Raw genomic sequence first — 25,702 nt, 5'->3', positions numbered from 1 at the left:
TCGTGCTGCTCACTTCAGCCAACACATTTTGTACCCTAAATATAAAGAACTGCAGTGTAATTACTTGTTGAATGCCTAATGAATATTTTAACAGCTGTCTGTCATACAGTAACATTGGAAACGGTGCTTCTCAGCAATATACTAGAGCTATCCTTGTTAACAGCCTTTTACTATCGTACCTGTTGCATAGATCTCTGATAAATGTTCTGCTTGACGGTTACATTCTAATTGCTGCTATTTTTCAGTAAGAACACATTCTGGTCAGTTGGGCTCAATAGATTAGATGTTGTAACATTAATTTTGTGCACTTGCATGTTGGGCATAATATGTTAGATAGCATACATGTATTTTGTGCATTTGAAAGTAGAGCAAAATTAACAGTGCTAGATATTTGATAGCAGGAAGCTCTGGTTTTTTTTCTCTCTTTCTGCTGCATCTTAACCCCACCTAAACTTACTCACTGCCATTTCTCCCTCTAGTTGTCATCCCTGCCGCATCCTAACATAAACGTTTTCTTCCCAAGTCTACCTGTGCTGTGATTAGCCAGCAGATCAAGACCCACCAGTCTCCACGAGGAAAAGTTTTTTTTTTTACAAGAAATTTACCAAAGTATGTAACTTGCCTTGGGCTAATTTGTAACCTACTGTTAGGCTGTTTGCTGTATTGAAGAGCATGCCTCCAGGAATGTCAGCATTCCAAACCCTGTAGTTTACTGTTAGTTTCACCCCCCCCCATTTACTTTTTCTCCAGTCCCTGACTCTATAACTACATCTTTCAGTGCCCATACAATTATTGTTTTTGATAACTCCACACCATTGAGAGTGACAAGCAGGGTTATCTGGAACAGAAAAGCAAGTATAACTACAGAATTTATAAAAGGGTTTTTGCGGTCCTATCTCAATAGCTTACTTAGTGCAGAATGAGTCTTTGGCTTTATAATATTCCATCTCAATTCTTCTTTATTCTTCCAGACCAGTTTAAAGTGGATGATAGTTTTTTGTGCTCTGCGTGCACACTGGGAACCCATGCTAGCCCACTCCTTTCTCCCTCTGCTATGCTCGGGCTCACTTTGATTCCAAACCTGCCCCCCTTCCAGCCCACCCCCACATCGATTACATTTATCCTATCCTCACCACACCCCTCATACAACTCCAACCGATCACCACCCCCCACAGCACAGGTCACCAACCAATCAACATCCCCCACCACATAACTTAATCGTACCCCAACCCCTTTCTGTCTCCTCCCCCAACATCACAACACCTCATCTACATTCTACTCTCTTAACCTTACTTCACATTTAAACAATCCATCGTACTGTAACCCCATCAAAGCCAAATACACAAACATGATATTCATACACTTAATACGCATCCCACTATTAGTACCTGCTCTCTCCCTTGCCACACTTAATTCCCCCATAATCTACTTAAAATTGCCTGCCTTCCCATTTACAAATGCACGTAAAACTAAACACACTAATTACAACATAGCACCCCACATCGAGAAACTTCACTAATGTTGAACTATTCCCATAATGATGCCGCCACCATACTGTCCCTTCAATAATACCACTTAAACGACCATTGACATCCTCCAAATATTTTCCCCCTAAGTACTAATAAAAAATGTAATTTCCACTTATGTGGATGCATACACTCCAACTTCGGCCTTATTCTCAACCAACTGAAAACCATCAAAAACAGTTCTCCCAAACCAACAAATCACCATACACCTCTCCTGTCCAATATGACCAAAAGAAGTCTGACAGCCTCCTTATGAATATATAAACCTTAGAAGTCTTTTAAATAAAATGCATAAACTCCATGCTACCGTATCACACTACACTCCTGATATTGCCATCTTAACTGGAACTTGGCTTAAACCACACATAAACAGTAATGAAATCATTCCCCTTGGATACAATATTCTCAGACAAGACAGGACAACAAAACAAGTTGGAGGAGCAGCAATTATATAAAAAGACACCCTCAATCTCGAAAAACTACAGGTAAACGTCCTTGACATTAATAACACAGAACTCCTAGCCTCACACTTAAAATTAATAACAACAAACATAGAGTATTGATAGCAGTATACATCCCAACTAATAACCCTACCACAATTGAAAACCTACTCTAACGGGCCTTATCTTCATGTAGTCAGGAAACTAAACTGGCCAGTGATTTCAACTCTGATTGACAAACCTAGTCCCTCAGATAACCCCTTAAATCAATCAACCTGCATGGTTTTACCCAACTGATACAATCACCTACAAGAATAGACAAAACTAGTAACAATCCAGACTAGTAAACCTTCATTAAACTTCCTGTCAGGCTGTCTACCTGACAGCATAAGTGACCACCTTATAACCTTCCTACTAGGACACCATAGCTTGGCCACAAGAGCAACATCATATAAACAAATACATACTACAAAGAGTTTCTCAAAGGACACTTTTTTTTTTTAAACAAATACTATTAAACTGTGTAACTAGTCTCAATTAAAATACCTCCCATTACATGCAGCAGTTGACTACTTTAATAACAAATTTCTTGAGGTTCTAAATTCACTAGCTCCCATAAGACATATAAGAACAAAACTAATTACTGCTCTTGGCTGTCTAAGGAAGCCAAAGAATAGCTAAAACATAGAGAAACTTTGGCATCAACATAGCACCAGTAAATCCAAAGATTTCCTAGAAAACTACCCCACCTAAGAAATGTCTGCAAAAAAACAAATTAGAGCTGATAAAAATTGTACAACACAAACATGCAATCCAAGCATCAAAACAACACACAAAACTTCTGGGCCTCCATCAGCTTATCCATCCAGGCCATACCCCCACTCCACCTCCAAATATCAAAAATTCAGAGGAAAGCATCGCCCCCCAAACAAAATTAAGCAAAACATTGTGTAGTACCAAACAGGCATTTCTGTATTACATTTTCCACTGTATGCTAAATCTAATACTGTAACACTGAAAATTGCTACCATCTCAAATTATTTTTTTTTCCTTAAGTGTACTCTCAAAATATGTATTACTATGTTTTCCTGTGAGCTTTTTCTGTGTTTACTGTGTGATTTTTTTCTCTGTTTCATTAATGTTTAAATACTTATTGACTATTACTTACTGTTTATTTACTGATTGTTATGTTATATGTGGAGCTTTTCTCCCCGGGCCTCCACTGAAAATGGGCAACTTGCCCAGTCAGACTTCCCCGGTAAACAAATGTTAAATAAGTAAATCTAGGTCTTCACTTCCCTGTTTGGCATCAGATAACTTCAGACACTTTGGTTCTGAGAATCATTCAAAAAGGCTACAACTGGTAGTGGGATTCCATTCCACCATTTTCAAGGGATTCCTCTGCATCCATCCATCCAGTCACACCTTCCTGTTTCTTCCTATCCTAATGCAAATGGTATCTCTGGGGGGGGGGGTATAGAGCCTGTTCCCCAGAGAAATGGGGAAAGGATTTTATTCAAGAATGTTTCTCTTGCCTTCACATCAAAATACCAGCATTCAAAATACTATTTTCAGTCTTTACCTCTCATTCCACCACTGTTTTCTAGTAACTCTAGATTTAAAAGATGCATGTTACTGTTAACTCCCAACAGTAATAAAATTAACAGACTTTGCAACCAGCTATTTTACCATACGTGAAGTCACATAACAGTATAAATACAAACAAACTTTGGCAGTGTGCTAGAATGCCCACCTACATCATGCATTTCATAATTGAAATAGTTAAAACTTTACCAAAATGGGCATGTTGGACCACTCACTAAACATAACCAACAGTAGCAACATCCTTCTGGTCGCTAAACATGCTCCACTCCCTGAGTAGCTTAACACAATTGGGAGTGAGAACTGAACTCATGAGGGAGAGAGAGGAAGAAGTGCCTTACTACCCCAAACAACTGCACTGGTCCTTCTGTCCACAAAGTTGCCCTGCAGCCTGCTCCCCCAGATTTCCAGCTACAAAACTACTTCCCAAATACCCCTGCAAATGACAACTGAACACTAAGTGTCTAAACATTCATCACAAAGATGCCCCCCATCACTACACCACTACACAGGGTCCCTATCTGCAAAATCGCAATGCCTAATGACATCGAACCGTAAAGCCTCACTTATCCTAGATATCCTGTGATTAAGAAATTTCCTAGTAACCTCTAGCACCTTAAAATTAGCCACTACTCTCCACATTTAACTTGGAGATATCACCAACCAAATCACTTTTGCCCCTGGAAATCTCAGAAAAAAATGCTAACAGATTCCTTAGCAAAGTAAGCAACTTTCTCTTTGGTACATCCCCAATATTGTTATTCCCTAGATGTATCACTATACCAAGTGGCTCTTCATGTTGCTTGCTTAAATCCTCCAACACTGACATCAACTGGCACCATTTCATATTTCACAAATTCCAACAAAAATTAAGTTCCAAAACAGGTAAAGGCCAATCTCAAGCACAGAAAATCAATGTTAACAATTCACAACTCAAGGACAACCCCAATCAAAAGATTTCTTCAGTAGATATGAGCTTTTGCACAACAGTACAAGTACACTGGTGGAAACAAGTGCCCGACACAATTCTCGTACTTTTGCTGTTTGGTTGTTTCTCTCTGGTTCCTGATTGTTTGTTCATTTTGTTTGTTGTTTTTGCACTTTGACTTCTAGATGTATTCTGTAATAGTTGTCATTGGCTGATTCTGGTCATGTGCTGCCTGGAGTGAATGTATTTAAAAGCTGCTGCTCTTACACTCAAACTTAATATATCTGGGAAGCACTGTTGTTCATAGGTTGGTACTAGGCTATCGGCCCTAGGGCCTGTACAAGCCTAGCCATAACGATTCCCAGTCTATTTCTTCCCACAGTATTTACTTGCTAGACAGGGGTCCAGTTAAGTAAATAAAGTGGGAAGAAATCGCCAGGGAATTGTTATGGCTAGGCTTGTACAGGCCCTAGGGACGATAGCCTAATGCCAACCTATGAACAACAGTACTTCCCAGATATATTAAAAAGTTTGAGTGTAAGAGCAGCAGCTTTTAAATACATTCACTCCAGGCAGCACATGACCAGAATCCACCAATGACAACTATTACATAATACATCTAGAAGTCATAAAGAGTTAAAAAGTTTTTAAAATACAGTCTAAACAATAAACATCTATTTAATGGATCTAGATTTTAAAACTTGTTTCAAACTGCACTTTCCATTCATTCCCAGAGGACAGTCTGCTCAAAACCTGCAAATCCAATTACTCTTTGTTTTTTTTTTTTTGTTTTTTTTCCGCTGTCTGCAGAAATTTATCCCCATCCCATGTACTAATGGAAACTAGTTCTAAAACACTAAATTTAATGTGTACTGTCAACCTGTAATATATGTTTATATAAAATGTTTCTATCAGCATGTCTGTGTATATCAAGTGCTTACATATACAATCCATCAGTTTTGCATTGCTTTTAACAATATCAAGAGTTGCATTTTACACATCTTGCTAAGTACACAATAATTTTTCACTCATTACTAATAAGTTCAGATTCAATATTAAATATTTTCCCAGTATCTGCCTATCCAGATTTTTAGCCTGCCATTTAGCTGTGACTTAAAAGTGATCACTGTTTTTAATATACTTAACACATTTTTTATATATTTTTTCCAAAACGGACCCTAAACAGATAGATACAAGTTCTATTAATTTTAGGCAAATATTATGCTGTAAAGAACAAAAAAACAAAAATTATGACAGACAATAAGGGCACTAGACCATGTTTTAATTGTTCATTTTGTGAATGTATTAGTGGTGAGGAGACATTTATACATCCAAATACTGGGAAAGTATTTAATCTGCACATATAAGCATACATCACGATACTCAATGCACACTAAACAGTGGGGCTTCAAAATGACCTAATAACCTGCCAGCAAACAACTCTTTTTGTCTTAAATGGCTGTACCACCTCCTCTGTACTTGACCTAGATTTCAAATCTTTTCACATCATAGCTGAATCACTAACCTTAGATTTCACCGAAAGACTGTATCTAAACTCCTCCAACTCCTGCACAACGATTTTATCAGGGCAGTTAAGCAGGAGTGGCTCCAACTGTCTCGCATTAATAGGTGAGAGAGATGGCCCCCCAGCAAGTTTCAGCTTGAAAGGGCGGAGCCACTCTACTGCACCTGAACCTCCCAACTCCCCCTATTTCCCATGCCAGTACTGTCCTCTGTTGATGCTTGTCATATCCTTCCTCCAAAACTGGTCTGCTGGATGCTGACCTCTGCAGTATATGCAAACTTGTGAAAACCTGGATCCAAGTCAAGTAAATTTTTCTGCATTGAAAGTCCCTTTTGACCTTGCCTTTTATTCCTTCAACAGACTCCTTAACTGTACCACCTGACTTATCCAGCTTAGTCCCCCTCCTAGAATCAGGATACCAACACCTAGAGTCCCCAATGTTGATCTTGCTGGTGTGATGACCTTCATACCAGGTACCTTAAACTCTGCCACCTTCTGTATCACATATGCATTTGTGAGATCAAACACTTCAACAAAATCTCCATGCCATATCTTCTATTTCACCTCTTGTGGGATATTTGCCGTAATAAAAAACATTACTCCCAGCTCTGACCACAACAAAAACTTGCAGACACAACTCTGAGCTTCCTTCTACCTCCTGAGTACCTGTACCTAAAAACATTGTCATTGGCAGAAAAGGAAATTTGCTGCTACCTCATCATCTGACACACTGCCCCATCCAACTCTAGCTTACTTTGCAAAGCACTGGGATTCTTACCCAACTGAATTACCTGACTTACACTCCCAAGCAAACTCTGCAGTCTACTCCTGTCACCTACACTGATGTCATGCACCAATGTGGGCAAGTCAGCATTTGATATCGCAACTGCCATATCTTGACCTGAAAGAATATCATCATCATCACCTCTGAGTCGTTGCCATTTCAGTGAAGGTATCTTGACCACTTATCATTGTAATGACCTGGTCTTTTTGGCTCTCCCTCCTGAGGTCTCCATTAGTGCCTGATAAACCCAACCCCATAATTTTCATGTACTTCGTGATTCATCCTGGCTTGCCTCTTGTGGTGCCTAACCCTGCTCCTGTAGTGGCATTTCATCAGCTTGTGAGACTAGCTCTTGCCACTTACAAGCAAGTCCCTCTGCTTTTGCCATCCTGAAGTGCAGAAAACATCTGTAAAATCATAATCCTATGACAAAACCCTAAATCCACCCTGCTACTTGCTGCTCATCTTTTTCTTTTAGTAGACATGACCAGTCTGTAGACTTGGATAATAGCCAAACCTTTGCCCATGAAGACCTTATGTTGTTATTTTAAATCCTACATTCTTTACCCAACCAATTTACCCATGCAATGATCCTTTCCCCGACTAACAAAAACCCTTAGTTGCCCCCAGAGTCAGTCACCTGAGAACTGTGCCAGCTTATTCCTCTTGCCCCAGAGTCACACAAATTTTGATCAATCTTGCACACAGAAACTACAGTACACTGCCTAGATCTTTGGTAGTACCTGTCTAGCAAGTAAATGGATCATAACAAAGGTGAGAATAGGCACTGCATCCGGAGTCTCCCTGTAAACATCCTAACCATTATGCCAACACTTACTCCTCATCCCATTATGACAAAACTCTGGCACACCTGAATTGATGAGGGTAGGAAAGGGGAAGACACCCACCCAAAATAGTAAAAGATTCAAACACCCAAATTGGCAAAAGAATCATAACTACCAACTTCTTTCCCCATTGTTGGCATCTTAAACAATGTCCTCTGACTACCAGTTATAAAGAAGAATCAAAGCTATTGCCCCTTCCCCAGTACCTGCTCCAAAATCAAGCCACTAAAAAAGTATCCGCCTGCAGCCTTTAACAAAAAGTAGTCACTTACAGTGAGCATCAGGTACTTGGCTGCATTATCCAAAACATTACACTTTGTGAGCATTCTTTTTAAAGAAACAGTTGCTTGTTTAGCTTTAGTCCTCTGCATTACCATTAACACCTAATCGTCAGTGAAAGAGGGCCTGCCGAACCATGGAGGCCCCTACACCATCCCCCCCTGGATACCCTAGGCAGGCATGTTGCCTAGATAACCTTGCTCTATGATCTGATAACATCAGAGATGCCATCATGCTGCTTTGACAATTCACCAATTAGCTGCATCACACCACACAGCTCCCCCACAACAACGAGCAAGATTTTATACTACATAAAGTGCTATCTAGAGCATTTCAACACCCTCAAACCCTACTACTAGTTGTTCTACTTTACCAGAAGTCCTGATAGGTGGCAAAATCTAAAAGAGCCCACCCTCATATCATACAAGTCATACCAAACAATGTGGCTCCCCAAAAGCCAAGAGAAGGAATTAAGAAAATCCTGCCTAACACATGATTAAAACACCAAACCTTTCCTCCATTTCCCTTCTTATGAATAACAAACCCAGCCATACAAAAAGGGGAAAACAGCCCACATTAAGGACAAATGTTGCATACTACCCTTATAACTTAACTAGCAGCTAAATTGAAAACCTAACACCATGGTATGAGCATGAGCAGCCTTTGGTCAACTGGTGCCCTAGGCAAAAGGGCTCAATGGCTCCCCCTCCAACACAACCTGGTGCCCCCATCCTGGTCTACCTACACCAGATATATACTGCAAAAGCGCCCCTGCTACACTGGTGCCCTAGGCAGCTGCCTAGTTGGCCTATGCCTAAGGCCGGCTATGGGTATGAGTTAGCAGCTTCTAATGGATAGAAAGCCTGCATTTTGATTGCATGTCATTACTTAATACCTTCACTCCCTGGTGGCTACCCGATTAACCCAGTAACAGCTTCCCTTCAGTACTAACGGTTTCAACAACAATGTGGCTATCACTACACTACTTAAAAATTTCTTTCATTAATTAACTGTTTTCAACTACATCCCACCTATTAAGAACTCTTAACTGCACAAATTCAGCTGTGTAGTGTCAGAGAATGACCCTCCCCTAACCTAACCGTGTATACGAACCTGCCCCCCTCCCTTCCTGTCTGCCTACCTCATGATTTCACCCACTGTTCTCTTCCCCCCTAACTCACCATCCTCTACACGATCAACTTCTTCCGTTAAAGCCTGACAACAAATTTATCTGAAAGGCAAACTCTGTTTATCAGACTCAATTTCTCAGAGATTTCAGACACTTACATTTTTCTGTGTCTGATTTACATTTTTAAATTCCTGCTTTACACTTCGGGTTTTAAACAGCTCTAAGAGTTTGCATAGTCCATTACTCCTGTAGTAGCTCATTGCAGGTTTATTTATTTATTGCTTTTGTTGACAGGGATAGCCTGTCTGGGATGTGGTAGCCCCTTTTCAGAGGAGGCCCAGGGAGAAAAGCCCCAGTAACAAAATAGGCAAATTTATAGATTCATTGACTATTACTAGACTAATCTTTCCAGAGGTTGGGCAAGCCTAAGCCAAGTTTTTCCAAAAGAATAATGATGTCCTCCATCCAAACAGGACAGTGAGGGCCAGGTATTTATAAGTTACCTCTGTCCATAAGGGACATGGGTGCCAGGCCCGATGTAAATTTTCTATTCCCCATCCACTTATCTAGGTTGTGCTTAAACTGGGTTATAGACAAACTTAGCTTCACATGGATGCGAAGCCTGTTTTATAGAAGAAGCAGTCTCTGGGGCATGCATCTTTTTCTTCAGCATATTCTGTTCAAGTCACAGACAAAATTCAGGTCCCTCTAGACCTTGTCTTTCTGGTACTGTTTGACATGAATATGTAAGAGATTGTGTGGGGTTTGTGGATTTCTTGTAAACCAGGCATAGATCACCCCTCAGCAAATCTATAGGAGACTGAATAGAGGGAAAGGGCTTTAAGGCACTCTTCATAAGGCAGGTTTGTTATGCCTTGTATTCCTTTTGTAAGGAACCTGAGAGGTTGCTCTAGTTGCTGCATATGCCTGGTCTGGTAATACCAAAGTGAGCATTGTACTGTGACTGGTCTGATAAGGGCAGAGTACAATGGGATAATGACCTCTTTGGACCTAGATGCCATGCCCTTACTTATATGTTTTGTAACATAAAAGGACTTCCTCATCACTGTGGCCATGTGGTGGTCAAAGGCAAGGCTACTGTCTACATGAGTACCCAGATCCCTGAGCACTGAGTTAGCTCTTAGGGGTATGTTATCAACATGGTAATTAGCCAGGATGGTTGATTTCCCAAAGGGTACAATTATGCATTTCATAGCATCGAGTTTAAGACCATGGCTTTGGTGCCGTTTGTTAGTTAGAGATGGACGTTCTTGAAGACCTTATACAAGAGAGAGAGAAATTTAAATTTTAAATCTACAGTATGGACATACGATAACTGAAAGCCAGCTATGCTAGAAAAAGATTTGCAGTAAGTAACAGTCATTGCATATTAATAATATAGTTTGGCATTAAGTGAGGTTTAAAGAAATGTCTACAGTTATGGGTTGGAGAACTGAGAGAAACATAGTGTGTGAGGTATGGGTAGAAAGCAAAGAGGAGGTGATGAGTAGAGGGCAGATAGTAGGTGAGGAGAGGTTTGTAAATGAATACTAGGCTAACTACCCTGAAGGGCCATTTTAAGCCTAGCTAATATCTCAAGATCAGAATCAAACCCCACGGTTCCTATGTCTATGAGGTGAAGACCTTAACCATTAAGTCAAACCAGTGAATAGTATGCACATTTGTTTGACATAGAAAAAAGAAAGTTGTAGTGAAGTTGAGGTAGACGGTAGTGAGTATAATTTGGAAGTTTGCTCTTTGGGGAAAAATGTAACAGGTGGTAAGGAGAGACGACAGACGTGGCAGTAAAGGCAAAGGGAAAGAAAACCGTAGGAAATGTACATTGAAAATTTGATAGGGAGTAATGAAGGGGTGTGCAAGTAGATTGTTGAATGGTTCAGGATTTGTAGTTAGTGAATTTGAGATGGAAAACACTGCAAGTCTTGAAGCAATGCTTGCGATGTGTCTCTGGACAGAATACATTTTTATAGTGCAAGTCTACAGGCTCATTTTGGCCACTTTTTAATGTATTATAGCATAGAGTAGATAAATGCAAATATGCTGTGCAGAATATATCATACCTGGTAGGAAATGAGCTGTATACCCAACTTGACTACCTGTCATGTCTTACAGGTATGCCTCTTTACTGCCATAATTTACCTACATTAACATTTCATTTGAATTGAAGGAAAGGTGAACTGTGAATTATGGCAGACCATAATGTGATCTGCATCCAATGGAACTTTATTTGGTACATGGTACATGAGCCTGGAATCAAAACAAATGATTTGTGTCTTATATTTACTTGCAGTGTAACCCTGTGTTTTACACAGAATAAGCAAGGTCTTTAGATACATTGCTTGATTTAACATGTAGCCCCCCCCCAAAAAAAAGATATCTAAAATGAGATATGCATCCTTGCTTCTACTACTGTATACCTTTTTTGTTGTCACCCTTGAGAATCATTAAGCAACTTAGCTGAAATTGTCTATTACCTGAAACTGACTCAGCTGACAGAGGCTCACAGTCTATTATACTCATGCAACTGCCCAGCTTTATCCCAGATTCTAACCTGGTATAAATACTAAAGACCACTTTGCAGTGCAAACGCCTCATAAGTTAAAATCAGCCCATGTACCAGAGGATGCTTAACTATGGTCTGTGTAGCAAAATAATGAAGTAAACGTCTCTGAACATATGGGAGCTTGCCATCAAAACAAGGCTTCAAATGTCCCATCCATCTGCAACCCCTTTTTCCCATTTTTGCACATGGGGTTGGGGTACCACTATTTCAGTGGCCATCATCTAAAGCCAAGATTTGCACTGCCAAGTTGCTAGCCCTACCACGTTAGTTCTTCCACATCACACACGCACCCTCACCCCTATGCTAATTTAGTGTGTTCAGTCCACGTACTCCATGTCTTTGGAATGTGGGAAGAAACCAGAGCACCTGGAGGAAATCCACATGAACACTAGTGGAGACATGTAGACTCTGCTCAGAAGGCACCCTAGCTGAGAATTGTAACAGAGAACCTGTTGCTGTGTGGTGACAACACTATCCACTGTGCCACTCGTCTCACATAGCCACTAACTCCTATTGCAACTGTGAGATTTCATGATCTCACTAAATAGTCACGAGCTTTCACTGATTTTCCAATGAGCATATTCACTTTTCTCTAAATTTCTATCCTCTGTCCTTCCACTTATTTCCAACCCTCCATTCTATTTCTCACATGCACACAGTCTGTGCAATTACCCTAGCCCCTACATTCACCCATTTACTGCATCCTCATTCTTAACATCCATACTCTTGCCATTACTTTTTCCTCCTCCTCTCCCCCATTTGCTGTTATACCCCTTATCTTCTGTTGCTATATTAATCTCTCTTTTGTGTGCTGCTTACTTTCCATACAGTCTACTGAATATCATGGTCATTAATCTGTGACATTTTTATTTTACTTTTGGTACATTACTATCTACTCTGCCAGCCAGCAGCAACATATTTATAACTTATCTGTTGCTCTAATACTATTCCAGTATTTATGTTCTACTTTTACTGGCATGTTTAATGCTTTTTTGCATTTACTTGCATTAACCATGTAGAAAATGAACCAGTATAACTGTGGATGTTTTTTTTTTCTTCACTGTGTTAACTATTACTGTAATTCATTTGCTTGTTACATTATTCATACTGTATTACTGGCCTTATTTTGCTTAGATGAAATATAAGTAATCAATGTACAGTTGCAGCTGCATAAATATTTCATATGATATTTTTTCTGTTGGCACATGTTCCTGTCTTATTCAGTCAAAGTGCTGTCTATATTGTTCTGTAGTGGTGTTTCTGAAATATCTACTACAACATTTTGTATGTCTGTAGTTTTACTCCCCAGGCCTCCACTATAAATACTCTTTATAGTCTACTGAATGGAGATCTGTGTCTTGTCTTCATGCCGTTAATGAACCAGCCCTCCTTAATTTCCTGCATCTCTGCAGGGCAGACAGCTTCACGAGCACTTGAGCTAAGCATTTAATTCTACACCTGCATATAAATTATGCTAGAGGGGCAGATAATTACCCAACATTTGCCAATCTCTGGAACAAATTGCCTTTCCATATAAAAACATGTGACATATTTTTGCCCTTCTAGCCAAACCTTGATGATTGGATGGGCATCCACAAATTCATTGTGGCCTGACCAGTTTTATGCTTCTGGAAGTGGGAGGTACATCATATGCCAGTATGTATTAGCAAGGTGTAAATGGTCTCGAGACTTAACTTGCGTTGTATAACTCCTATGATCCTATGGCAATTTGGATTTTCCAATTCACTAAAATAAATATAGTCATTCTAATCCTGTAAGTACTAATATTACTTTTCAATGGGCCAGATTAAATGACACCTACACTAAGTGTACATGATCTGTATTCAAGAACATCCCTACCACATTTTTTGTGCTTTCTAGTCACTCAAGGATTATACTAAGTGTACATGTAGTCCACACTTTGTAGTAACCTTTATGAATCCCTTCAGTAGTTAAAGCTGCAAGAAAATCAGTAGGAAAACTAAAATTAGGAGGAAAAAGATGCGAGTTGTGCTTGTGTTGTCTGTTCACTCAGAACAGTGTACACTTATTGTAGGTGTTACTGAATCCCAGGGTATGTCTTTTTCTCCCCTTACTTAACTAGTATTACATCTGAGTTTTCACAGCAAAGAGACTGTTACCCTCCCATTTCTGAGTCTCATGCTCCCTGAGGAGCAATTTGCACTCGTGGAACTGTTAATAGCACTATATTTACTTTGATGTATGGTATTCAGTATGTAAGACAGTTAATATTTTTAAAATAAAAATACTTTCTGAACTGCGGTCACAAGTAAATCTGCAGTAAACTCTGTTAATCGGCACCCATGGGGATTGGTAGATGCAGGATAACTGTAGTTTCTGGTTGCTTGAGAGTTAATATTAAAAATAGGCCTAATACTGTACCCTATACTATACCATAAACATTGTATTGATTTGATTTTAATATCGAAATACAGTAATTTAAAAGTCTGGCTAGGAGGGAACAAAGTGCAACACATGAAAATTGAATTGTTCAAACTGTGCTATATTTCTTAGATTTTTTTTTTTTTGCTTGTTGCTTGAGAGTGTCTGTTGCTTGAGTTCCCGTTAACTGAGAGTTAACTGTAGCTGTTTTATTTACTTTAGCTTTTGTTGACTTTGTTGACTCTGTTGTCAAATTGAGCAGAGGTAAACCTATGTTCAGTAGATTCCTCAACAGAAAAAAATATCAAACTGCATATTATAACAAAAGGAAAGAGCATATAAAAATACAGTGCTAAAAGAAGAAAACCGAAGGCACGTCGGTCACATAATGCTATGCTGAGTAGAATTGAAACATCTCATGAAACTACTCACGATTATAGCATTATTAGTCTTTCAGTATGGTAAGTATATTTTTAACATTAGCAGCTGTATAAAATGTGCATGTGGGCAGAAGCAGAGAAAAGAGCTGCTGCTCTTGTTATAACACTACTCACTTTTGTTAGAAGGTTGTACAAGTCCAAATATACATAATGTTCTGTAGTCCTATCTCACCTTCATTCTTACATATGGGTTCGGAGACGATCCTCAGCTCCGACTCGGCCGATTACAAAGTTCGAAGTGCTTCTTTCTTGGCCGTGGCTAAGTTGGACATGTTCATTGCTATCGTTATCCATCTTGATATGCTTGCGCATAATATAGCTTAGTTTACATGGTTTAGGTCATAGCTATTATAGGTAGTAAATAGTAGTGTGTTTTTTTTTATTTTTCTGAAGTTATTGTTGAGAACTTGTTGGCTGTTACTAGGCCCATTTTTGCTCTCCGAGTGGTATCCCTTCTGTGTGCTTGTTTTTGAGATAGTTTTTCTATTAGCGCAGGTCCACGTTTGTGTTAGGACCTTTTTCTTCTAGTATTTTATTTCACTAGAATAGTATTCTTGTGTGCAGTGTTTACTATTCTTATTAGCTAGTATTTAGCCTGTTTAAGTTTACATTTTGTGGTAGCCTTTCTTCTGACTTAGCTTCTTTCCTGTTTTGACAGCTAGGTCTGTTTAAGTTAGAGGACCTAGTCCTCTATTAACCTTTTTTCTGATGGTGTTTCCTCAACAGGGCTAGGCCCATTTAAGTTAGAGGACCTAGTCCTCAGTTTTTTGCTCATCTTGTGTGTGTATCTTTAGCAGGACTAGGTCCATTTAAGTTAGAGCACCTAGTCCTCCTTTGTGTTTTCTTGTGTGCAGTGATTCTTGCAGGGCGAGGCCCTTTTAAGTTAGAGGACCTTGTCCTCTCCTTATGCTTTAATAGTGTTCTGTTTGTGTGAAGCATGTCTAAGGAGTCTAAGGATCATAAACCTTCAGGTTTTAAAATGAGTCTTAAATGCTCCCAAAAAATGTCAATAACTGACTGGCATAGTAACTGTGTTTACTGTCTCGGCGCCATTCACCTTCAGGAAACATGTTCTTTCTGTCACTTGTTCAGCTCTCGAGTTCTCCAAGAAAGGAAGAACAAACTAATTCTGAAAGGTCTCCTTAAGCCTTCCTATGAGGAGGATTTAGCCAGCTCTTCATCCTCACACTCCATCTGTTTCAAAAGAATGGAGCGAGTAGGGAAGTAGGTTCAGGAGTTTCCCTTAGGAGACACTCCTGGATGCATTTATGTAACTTTGCCGAGCCCTTCAAATCTACTTTTACCAATGCCCCCTTTGACAGTTCCTCTTTGTTTGGACCAAAGGTAAAAAACAACACTCACCAGGTGCGAGCAGAAAGGGAAAACTCTCTCTGCCATGGGAGTACATCTTTCCATCCCTTCTAGACCCATACCCCAAGGGTCAGAGAGGCAGGAAAATGTGGTTCAAGAAATCCCAGAGATTTTTCCTGGATGCACAGGGTGATTCCTCCTTCAGAGGCAGAAGAGGAGCTAATGGTAGATGTTCCCTAGAAGCAGGGGGGGCCCGCAATCCCTTTCATAGACATCCCTATCAGCGCTCCTGAAGTGGGACCCGACTGCACTTCTCTGGAGCCAGTCGGGGGTTTCTTATCTTTGTATCCAGAAGCCTAGCTCAACATCACCCAAGACAAGTGGGTACAAAGAATAATCACCAGTGGATACTCCATACCCTTCTTTCTCCCACCACATACCACCATGAAGATCCCAGATATTCCACTCAATCACAGGGATCAAGCAACCATAGAAGTTCAAAAGTTGCTTACAAAGAGAGACATCCAAACCGTCCCCGCAGACCAGATAGGATTCGGAACGTATTCCAGATTCTTTTTAGTGCCAGAATGAACAGGGGATGGGAGGACCATTTTGGACCTCAGCAAATTAAACGAATCAGTGAAGAAGTCCAAGTTCTGAATGGTAACACTGCAGTCTATACTCCCTCTGTTAGAGAAAGGCAATTGGATGAGCTCCATAACCCTCCAAGATGTGTACTGCCACATCAAAATGGACAGAGTATCGAGGAGTCATTTACGCTTCCGGCTGGGAGCCAGTCATTACCAGTTTCGTGTTCTGCCCTTTGGTCTCACCACAGCCTCCAGGGTGTTCAAATGCATGGCAATAGTGACAGCTCACTTGAGACGTCTTGGATTCCAAATGTTTCTGTACCTGGACGACTGGCTACTGACCGCCACCAGGCACCTACTTCTACAAGCCAGGGATTCAACCATCCAGCTCTGCACTCAGCTAAGGATTACGATAAATTGGGAAAAGTCTGCCTTGTCGCCCTCTCAATATATACTTTTATGGGTGCAGAAATAGACACAGTCACCATGATGGCTCATCTTCCTGCAGACAGAATACAAAATCTCAGACAACAGATATACAGTCTACTTCCTCAATAAAGAGTCAAAGCGAAGACTGTGCTAAAACTTGCATATCAATGTCCTAGAGATGAGCAGTGCTACTAGCATTGCAAGCACTTCACGACTTTCTTCCTCTAGGGATGATAGCAATCGAATCAGACAATATGTCAGTGGTATGGTATTTAAACAAATGAGGAACCAGCTCTTACCCCCTATGTTGGGAAGCTCTTTGTGTTTGACAGTGGGCGATATCTTCCCAATGCTTTCTAGTAGCAGCGCATATCCCGCGGACAAGCAATGTGGTAGCCGACAAGCTTAGTAGGACAATCTTGATGCCTCACGAGTGGTCTCTGAATCAAAAAGTTGTGGAACAGATTTTCCGCAAATCGGACAGCCTTGCTGTGATCTGTTTGCCAGTCCAATCGACGCCAAATGCAGCAGCTACTTCTCCCTTATCCCCCCTCCAGGGGAGACACCGACAGATGCACTTGTTCACAATTGGCCTCCAGGACTTTTTTATGCATTTCCCCCCTTTCCACTGATATCGAAGGTGATCCAGAAAGCAAAGACTTTGGGAAGCAGAATGATTCTTATTACTCCTTACTGGCCTCATCAGATTTGGTTCCCCTTTCTCGGGCCTCATCTTCTAGACAATCCATGGACTCTGGACCCAGTTCCAGACCTCTTGACACACATCAGGCACCCTCCACCCCTGCCTCCACACCCTCAACTTGACAGCATGGCTGCTCCACTTCCATCCCTAGTCAGGCTTCATGATTTTTCACCTGCAGTTACCCATATCCTCATGTCTTCCCACAAGCCTTCCACAAGGAAATTATATGCTAGCAAATGGAAAAGATTTTCTATCTGGGCAAAAGAGAACAATGTAGATCCTTACACAGCCTCCATTCCCTTGGTGTTAGAATTCCTAACTGAACTTTTACATCAAGGATCAGCTGCTGCTACAGTCAAAGTTCAACTGTCAGTGATCTCCAATTTTCATTTGGGACAACATGAGCCTAATCTTATGGCTCACAGATTGTGTAAAATTTTCCTTAAAGGCACTGCCTTGCTAAGACCTCCCTTTCATGAACCTATATCTCCTTGGGATCTAAATTTCGGTCTGTCCAAACTTATTTCCCTGCCTTTTGAACCCGCATGTTCTTGTGAACTGAAGTTACTTTCTTGGAAGACAATTTTTCTAGTAGCTGTTACATCCACCAGAAGAGTGTCAGAGTTGCAAACACTGTCAGTCAAACCTCCTTACTTGATTTTTCATACAGACAGAGTTTCCCTTCGTACAAACCCATCTTTCATCCCCGAGGTTTTCTGTCAGTCCATTTTGAATCAAACTGCCAGTGTTTTTTTCCTAATCATTCAAACAGTGCAGAATATAAATTTCATCAACTTGATGTTCACAGACAGTCAAGGTTGTATATACATAGAACCAAGGAGCTTAGAAAATCAGACCAATTGTTCATATCTCTTTCTGAGACAAGGAAAGGTATGCCAATCTCTAAGATAACTCTATCAAATTGGATTTCAAACTGCATCTTGTTTATTTACTCTTCCAGTGGCAAGGAACTCCCATTTAAAATTAAGGCTCATTGTACCAGATCCCTATCCCATATCTGCTGCCTTTCAAGCCAGTGTCCCAATCGACAGTATTTGTGCAGCAACAACTTGGGCTACCCCTCATACCTTTATTACTCATTACAAATTGGATTTGACCTCAAGGTGTAGAGCCTCCTTTGGTTCCACAGTTCTTAGGAGTATATTCCCGTGAGACACCCGAGAAAAAGGTGCTAGGGACGCTGTCCCATATGTAAGAATGAAGGCAAGATAGGACTACAGAACATAAAGAAGTTGTGTACTCACCATAATGTTCCATGTTTGTAGTCCATCTCGCCCTTTATTCATACGAACCCACCCAGCTACCCCTGTCCATGTATCCTTGGAGGATCTGGAGATAAGATAGTATTTCTCTTCTGTAGGGTGGAGACCTTTCATTTTTGTTGTTCCTTGTGAAATTTTTTCTATAACTTTTATAGTCAGCAGCAAACAAGATCTGAGGATTCTTACTAGTGCACTATGGGATACCTACCTTGCCACGAGCCAACTGAGAGACTTCGAGCTTTGGAATTGGCCAAGGCTCGGAACCCATATGTAAGAATGAAGGGCGAGATGGTCTACAGACATGGAACGTTACGGTGAGTACATAACTCTTTTTTTTTTTTGCTTAGGCTGTAAAAGGCTATTGAAAGTAGTTATCTGTGTTTTAATATCTGTCATTACAGCACTTTGGTAACTGCTGATACAACAGTATAAATGTAGATAGCCACCCACCCCACCCCCAGCACTGAAGTCCAAAAGCAGCTTTTTATTATTTTCTTTGCTAACTCTCAAAAATGTTGAATATAGACTTGGGTTATAATTCAGAATGTTAGCTGTTTTGCAACATTACACATGTATATGATACATGACAAACTGAGGCATGGTATTTATACTGAAGTAATGAACCTTGCATGAATATTAGAAATATGAAACAGACCAACGTTTTTTTTTTTTATTTTTCAAAAAATGCAAACAAGCTTGTGCTTTTTGTGCCAGTAGATATGTATCACTGTTGAGGTATTTAATGACTTAAAAAAATCAAGATGTTATGTGATACTGAGACAGAATTTTGCATTTTATTCACCTAGGCTGCTACATATTTTTAGTTTGCTGAATTATACATAGAAAATTGTTAATCTTTTCCACTATTATTACTACATAATGCAGCTACGTGGAATTTACTGTTCCAAGGCTATATCAGATCACTGATGTAGCAAGATTCTGAGAGGTTTAATGTGCTTATTGTTGACCAGTTTCATTTGGATAGTTATAAAGGCATAGCTAGATCATTGCTGGTTTTCATGACTGAGTAATAAGTTAATTGCCAGGCAGGATGTTTCATATTGCTGACCAAAATACAGTAGTTACAAACATTGGAAAATTCTCTGCAGATTACTGGAAAATCAACTTTGTGAACACCAGAGGCAGCGAGATGAAGAGGCATACAAATTTCAGATTGAAATCCGAGCCTTGAAGGATGAAATTGATAAACAGCAGCAGACACTGGTACAAGCACTACAGTTGCCATCTGAGGCACAAGTTGATTTTGGACTTCATCAGCAAATAAGTCGACTGACAAAGGAAAATCTGGTAAGAAACTTATTTGACTTTTATGCTATCTATTCTACAGGAGTTAAATTATTTTTTAAGCTAATCCATCCATCCACGACCCCCTTTTCCTATTTTTGCACAGGGGGTCGGAGATGTCACTTCAACAGTAACGATCATCTAGAGCCAAGGTTTAGCTCTGCCATTGTAGTTCTTCCACACCACACACTCACACCTATGGCCAGTTTAGAGTGTTCAGTCCACTTAATGATGATAGAAATAGTTTTGACTAAATAAGTTGCAAATCTATATAGACAGACCTTCCTGTAGTCATATTACCAAACTAAATTTAAACATTTCTGTTAGTATTAAAGCATTCTGATAAACATGATTCCCTAGAAGACTTAAAGAGCATAGTATTCTGTATCAAAAGGGCTGTTTTGTATGAAACTCTTGCATTCTTGATTGAGACAAAATGTATATGTTTTTATTTGTGTGGGTATGCTGGTGTTAGATGTGAATATTTAAAGTAGTTGAGAGTACCTGGATTGATGGGCTTTGCCCTTGCAAAAGGATAACAGCTTGAAACAGTGAATCTGGTAAAATGAGATTCTTGTAACTATGCATTGCACAGTTGTTTTACAATTATTGATGTTAATGCATCAATTTACAGCTTTGTTCCTTCAGCATTCTGTGAGGCAGTGAGGATCTAGAAAATGAAACACTTGACTTTACAGTTGCACTTGCCAGTAATGTCCAACACTGAAAACAATGAGGAGCAAGGAGCCAAGCCACACCAAAATGCAGATGAACCAGAAATTTAATTAAAAGTTGTAGCACTTGTCAGACTATATCCACAGACTACTTCAGAAACATGTCAAACACAACACATATCCCCATTTAAATATCCCTCCAAAAGCAGTCACATGACCCTAAAAAGCAATAATACTGAAATTGCATTCACTCCCCTTAAAGACATAAAAACTAAAAAAATACATATATGTACTCAAGCAAAAACAAAAAATGTGTGTGTATATATATATATATATATATATATATATATATATATATATATATATATACACACACACACACACACACAAGATACAAATATATAATGCACATTCTTTAAAAAAAACGCACAAAACTGTTAAACTTAGTTTGTTTTTTAGTTTTTTTTAGTTAAACTTGTTTTAAACTAAATAGGACCCAAGTCTTAATATACTAGCAGTAGATATTACATCATTTAACCTAGGATACACGCACACATTTAATTAATTTACCACCTAAGTTATCTATTCTCAATCAAATCATTCTAGGGACCATCCCTTATGTTTTTAGTAACAACATCAAGCCCCATAAAACCAAACCCATGCTGGGGGATGTTCAATAACATGCCTTGATAAAGCATTATTTTTGCTACCGTTCCTGATATCTAAAATGTGTTCATACACACGCTCTCTAAACTTTCTTTGGGTTTTATCAATGTAGACACAGCTACACTGTTTACAGAGAGCATGGTAGACAATGCCAATGGTATAGCAGTTGCAATAAAGTTAATATAAATGCCATTCAGACAAATTTGATCCTGTTCAATGAGATATTTACATTGATTACAAAACCAACATTTGTGGGTGGCTTTTCTCCTAAGAGGCATATTGAACTCGGTTGGGGCAGAAAATTCAAGGATTTCCTTAAAACTTTTCCCTTTCGTATATACTATCTTGATACAACCATCAAAAATATCCATATATTCTGTATAACATCAAAACAAATTCCAATTTTTCTTTAATATTCTGTAAATATGTGGGCACTCAGGTGAAAACATAGAAATAAAAGAAAGTGAATAGCCTCTTTTTTTTGCTGCTGTTAATATTTACCTCCACATTCATATTTTTAGTTTGTCCGTTGCACATAGCCCTTAAAAGGGGGAGATAAAAAACATTTGCTCTTTTTTGACTAATTTCTAGATAAACCTCATAAAGTAAATCTCCTGGGTAGTCCCGAGAGAGAAACATATCTATCAAAATGTTAGATTTATCATTGAAGGTCACATTCTCAGACACCATTCTAGTTAAATGAACAAATTGACCTTTAACAATGCCACATTTTTGAAAGCCAGGATGACAACTGTCATAGTGCAGAAGACAATTGGAGTATGTGGGTTTTCTAAGTATATTGCTAACTATTCTCTGATTTATAACATCTTTTACTAAACTCACGTCAAGGTAAGAAATTTCACTGGAATGCTATTTAGAGGTGAATTTCAAAAAAGTGTAGTTTGATTTAAATAATCAATAAAAAAGTGCAATGCCACTTCCAGCTGTTTCCAAAAATAATATCATGTAGGAAACGCACATAAAGGTCCCAGGGTGGTGGCTCCCCAAAATTCCCTAGAACATATTTCCTGCAGCATCACTATGTTAGAAAAAAATGGGGGTGCAAGCTGCCCCCATAGCAACGCCTTTCTTTTGGAGAAAGTAATGCCCATCAATGAAAACAGTTATTTTTCAAAAGTAACTCCATTAAAAGGTGTAAAATGTTTATTTTATTGTTAGACAAAGTTCCTAACTCTACTAAGAATTCATGAAACCATTCAAGACCAATATCATATGGAATCACGTTAAACAAATTGACCACATCAATGGTACAAAATACTAAAGCATCATCATATTTAACTTTAGCCACTTAACTTAAAAAGTCCCGTGAATCCTTAAAAATATGTGGAAATTCTTCCAAAACCTTTTTAAGTTTCAAATCAATAAATCTAGCCATAGGATGAGTTTTTGGCCTAGAGGCATTGACAATTTGTCTCAAAGGGCGGTCCATTAAATATTTGTGCATCTTGGGTAATTCAAACATTTCAGGAATAACAGGAAATGTAACATTTAAAAAAGACCATTCATCTATACTAATTTGAACCTGAACTAGCATGTCTTGTAACAACCAGTCAATCCTAAAATAAGCTATTTTAACCATATTTAAAGAAGTGTCCTCATAAAAATCAATCATCACACATAAGTAGGAACATGTTTAGATAGTTGTTAGTATTCATAACAACCCCCCCACCTTATCGGGTTTCATAACACGAATAGTTTTATTTCTACACAACTGTTGCAACAATTCATCTTCACAATCCAACAAATTCTTAGTTGCTTGTTTATTGCTTCCACAAACAAGCTCTCTAAACTCAAATTCACATATTTTTTCAAAAGCTAACAGTGGTAAAACTAGTGGGGCGTTGAACAGACTGTTCCTTCTAATATTATTCACTGCATCCTCAAATACTCTATCTTGGAACATTATTTTGAGGTTCATTTTATGGAGAAATAACTTCAAATCAATAATAAGATTGTCAATTCTAGAATGAGCAGTTGGAATAAAATTAAAACCTCTACACAACAAATTAGCAAGTTTAGAGTCAAATAGAATGTCCTTGTAATTATACACACTAAAGCCACCTGTTGTGTTCTTTACCAAGTAAGGGCCTTCCACATAGAGCCCTGTTGAGTTTGTGGTTAAATCCAAAATCAATAAACTCGAGTCTGATTCGTTCTCCTCCATTGCTGCCGTACATGCCCCCCATTTGTGCTCGTTTCACTGTTCCTGGTGTTCTGATAATTGCTGTAACACTCTCTTTTCTTTTCTTTGAGCATCTCAGCAATCCTGGATCTAAAGGGCCCAACCTAGTTTGGTTGACATCATCTTGATAGGCAGCATCCATCAAAGGGCTCTCATTGGTTGTAATTAGCCCAGCAGAAGGGTTAGAATAATCAAGGCAATCACGTTCAAACTTTTTTTTCTTTTCTAGTTTGAATGTCCAAAGAAATTTTATCAATAGAAGTGGAAATATTCAGAAAATTGTCCTTATACTGCTGAAATGACAGGTCAACATGAATAACCTTTGAAAGGCTTGGGGGCTCAGAAGCTTACAAACAGTCCTGGATACAGCAAATCTGTATCTGGACATAGACAACTTATAGGAAAGGCAGCAAACAAGCTTAAATTTTTTTTTTTGTAAAGGGGGAAAGAGGAGCAGAAGCTAACTGGGTTGGCCTTCTCAAATGTTCTCCCTGGAATAGGTAGAATGAGGTAATGACACTAGACTGGGAGGAGTGTCCCATATCAAATTTACAGTAGGAGCGGGCAACTGCAAAGCCACCAAGTATAAAAACAGGATACCAAGAGGGAGGGAGGGTGGCAAACAAAAATCAGAACAAACAAACCCAACCAGATGCTTAATTGTAGAAAATTCTACTTAATACCTCACACACAGTGAGTAAAATAAGTGATATAAATAACTCAGAAATAAGCAAAAAACAGGATACTTAATGTTATATATCACAGATTAGTTAGCTCAGAGCCCTTCCTCAGACGTCCTCCAATTTTAGCTCAGTGTGAAATGGCAGAAACAGTCACAAGTTAACTTCTTAAGAAACAAAGCTGAAACCTGAAACAACTTTAAAAAATCTTGAAAGAAACAATGAGGTGCTTACTCCAAGGCATAGTCCAGGCAATCCCAGTCAGCCAATGATCACAAACAATTCACTCTCACTGAAATGCTATAATGGCCTTGGCTAAGCTATGAGTTACTAGTTATTAGTTACAAACATTATACATCACAGACATTGTTGAAACAACTATAGTTGCAAACATTATGCATCACTTATAATCTATCCAGTCATTGTCAGTTAAGCATTATATGGCTCATTCTAATCCTGCCTCTTAAACCTCATTCCTTCTCTGCATGTATTGTTCCCACAATTCATATTTTTCCTATGTAGTTTGCTCCTTCCCTTTGGAAAGATCACAATTCCAGTTGTTTTATCTCTCTTCCTATTTTCACTACTACTAGTAAAGCATCTAGACTTTGATTTCCATTTTCTAGTAATTGCTTTTTTGGCAGCCATCCTAATTAGACTCAGCAAGGGTTGATTATGTCTAAACAATTCCAATTCTGTAAAATAGCTCAAAACAAAATCTCTCCAGTCAATCCAGTCTGCTCAACCAACATCTCTGCAGAGTGGTCTGCAGGGAAACCCCTAAAGTCTGCCAGGTCACTGCAGTTCCAAAAAATATGTTCCCAGCCACCTCTTTCTTGCCTGTCACACCTCCAACATTTTCTATCCACCTGAGGAAAAATTCTTCGAAGTCTGTTTGGGGTACAATGATACCTGTGTAAACACTTCCAGGCAAAGATCCTAAATCTTTTATACTTAGTTATTTGGGAGATATACATATATCCCCCATTGTCTCTTTGTGAATTGCTTATCCAGTCTCTCTTCTCAATCCTTTCTAAGCTCCTCTGACTGATTCTTATCATGCAGAATTTTATATGCTCTACTAATTATTCATTGTTTAATGGCAGGCTTGGTTCTAGATTCTACTAAAAACTCTTACCAGTGCTGCACTGGTCCCTCTTACTTTTTCTTTGCCTATACTCTGATATCAATACTTGATAGGGAAGGCAATCTCTAACTTGCAGTCCAAATAAATTATTGGCCTCTTCCCATTCTTTTACCTTTCCCTTTCTAGTTATTTGCTCCCATTACCTTGATTCCTCTGCCAGTTTTCGCCAATAAAGTCCAGCCCCATCTTGACTATTTATCTGCATCCCTAACCACAGTCATCCCTA

General features: G+C 39.1%; 1 protein-coding gene across 1 annotated transcript in view; it reads left to right on the top strand.

Moving 5' to 3' along the window:
• The window catches only part of LOC122787918 (unconventional myosin-Vb-like), a gene marked incomplete at its 5' end in the record, with an annotated part of 1,807,467 nt that overhangs the window by 1,237,165 nt on the left and 544,600 nt on the right, over positions 1-25,702 (top strand). Inside the window, one exon of the mRNA XM_044054844.1 lies at positions 19,911-20,109. Within this exon, the coding sequence (XP_043910779.1) occupies positions 19,911-20,109 (199 nt within the window). The remainder of the gene's footprint in view (positions 1-19,910; positions 20,110-25,702) is intronic.

The sequence above is a fragment of the Protopterus annectens genome, chromosome 13.part0, assembly GCF_019279795.1.
Source record: "Protopterus annectens isolate FY-2018-M chromosome 13.part0, PAN1.0, whole genome shotgun sequence".
Lineage (NCBI taxonomy): Eukaryota > Metazoa > Chordata > Ceratodontiformes > Protopteridae > Protopterus > Protopterus annectens.
The sequence above is the reverse complement of the archived record's forward strand: the minus strand, read 5'-3'. Positions and strand labels throughout refer to the sequence as shown.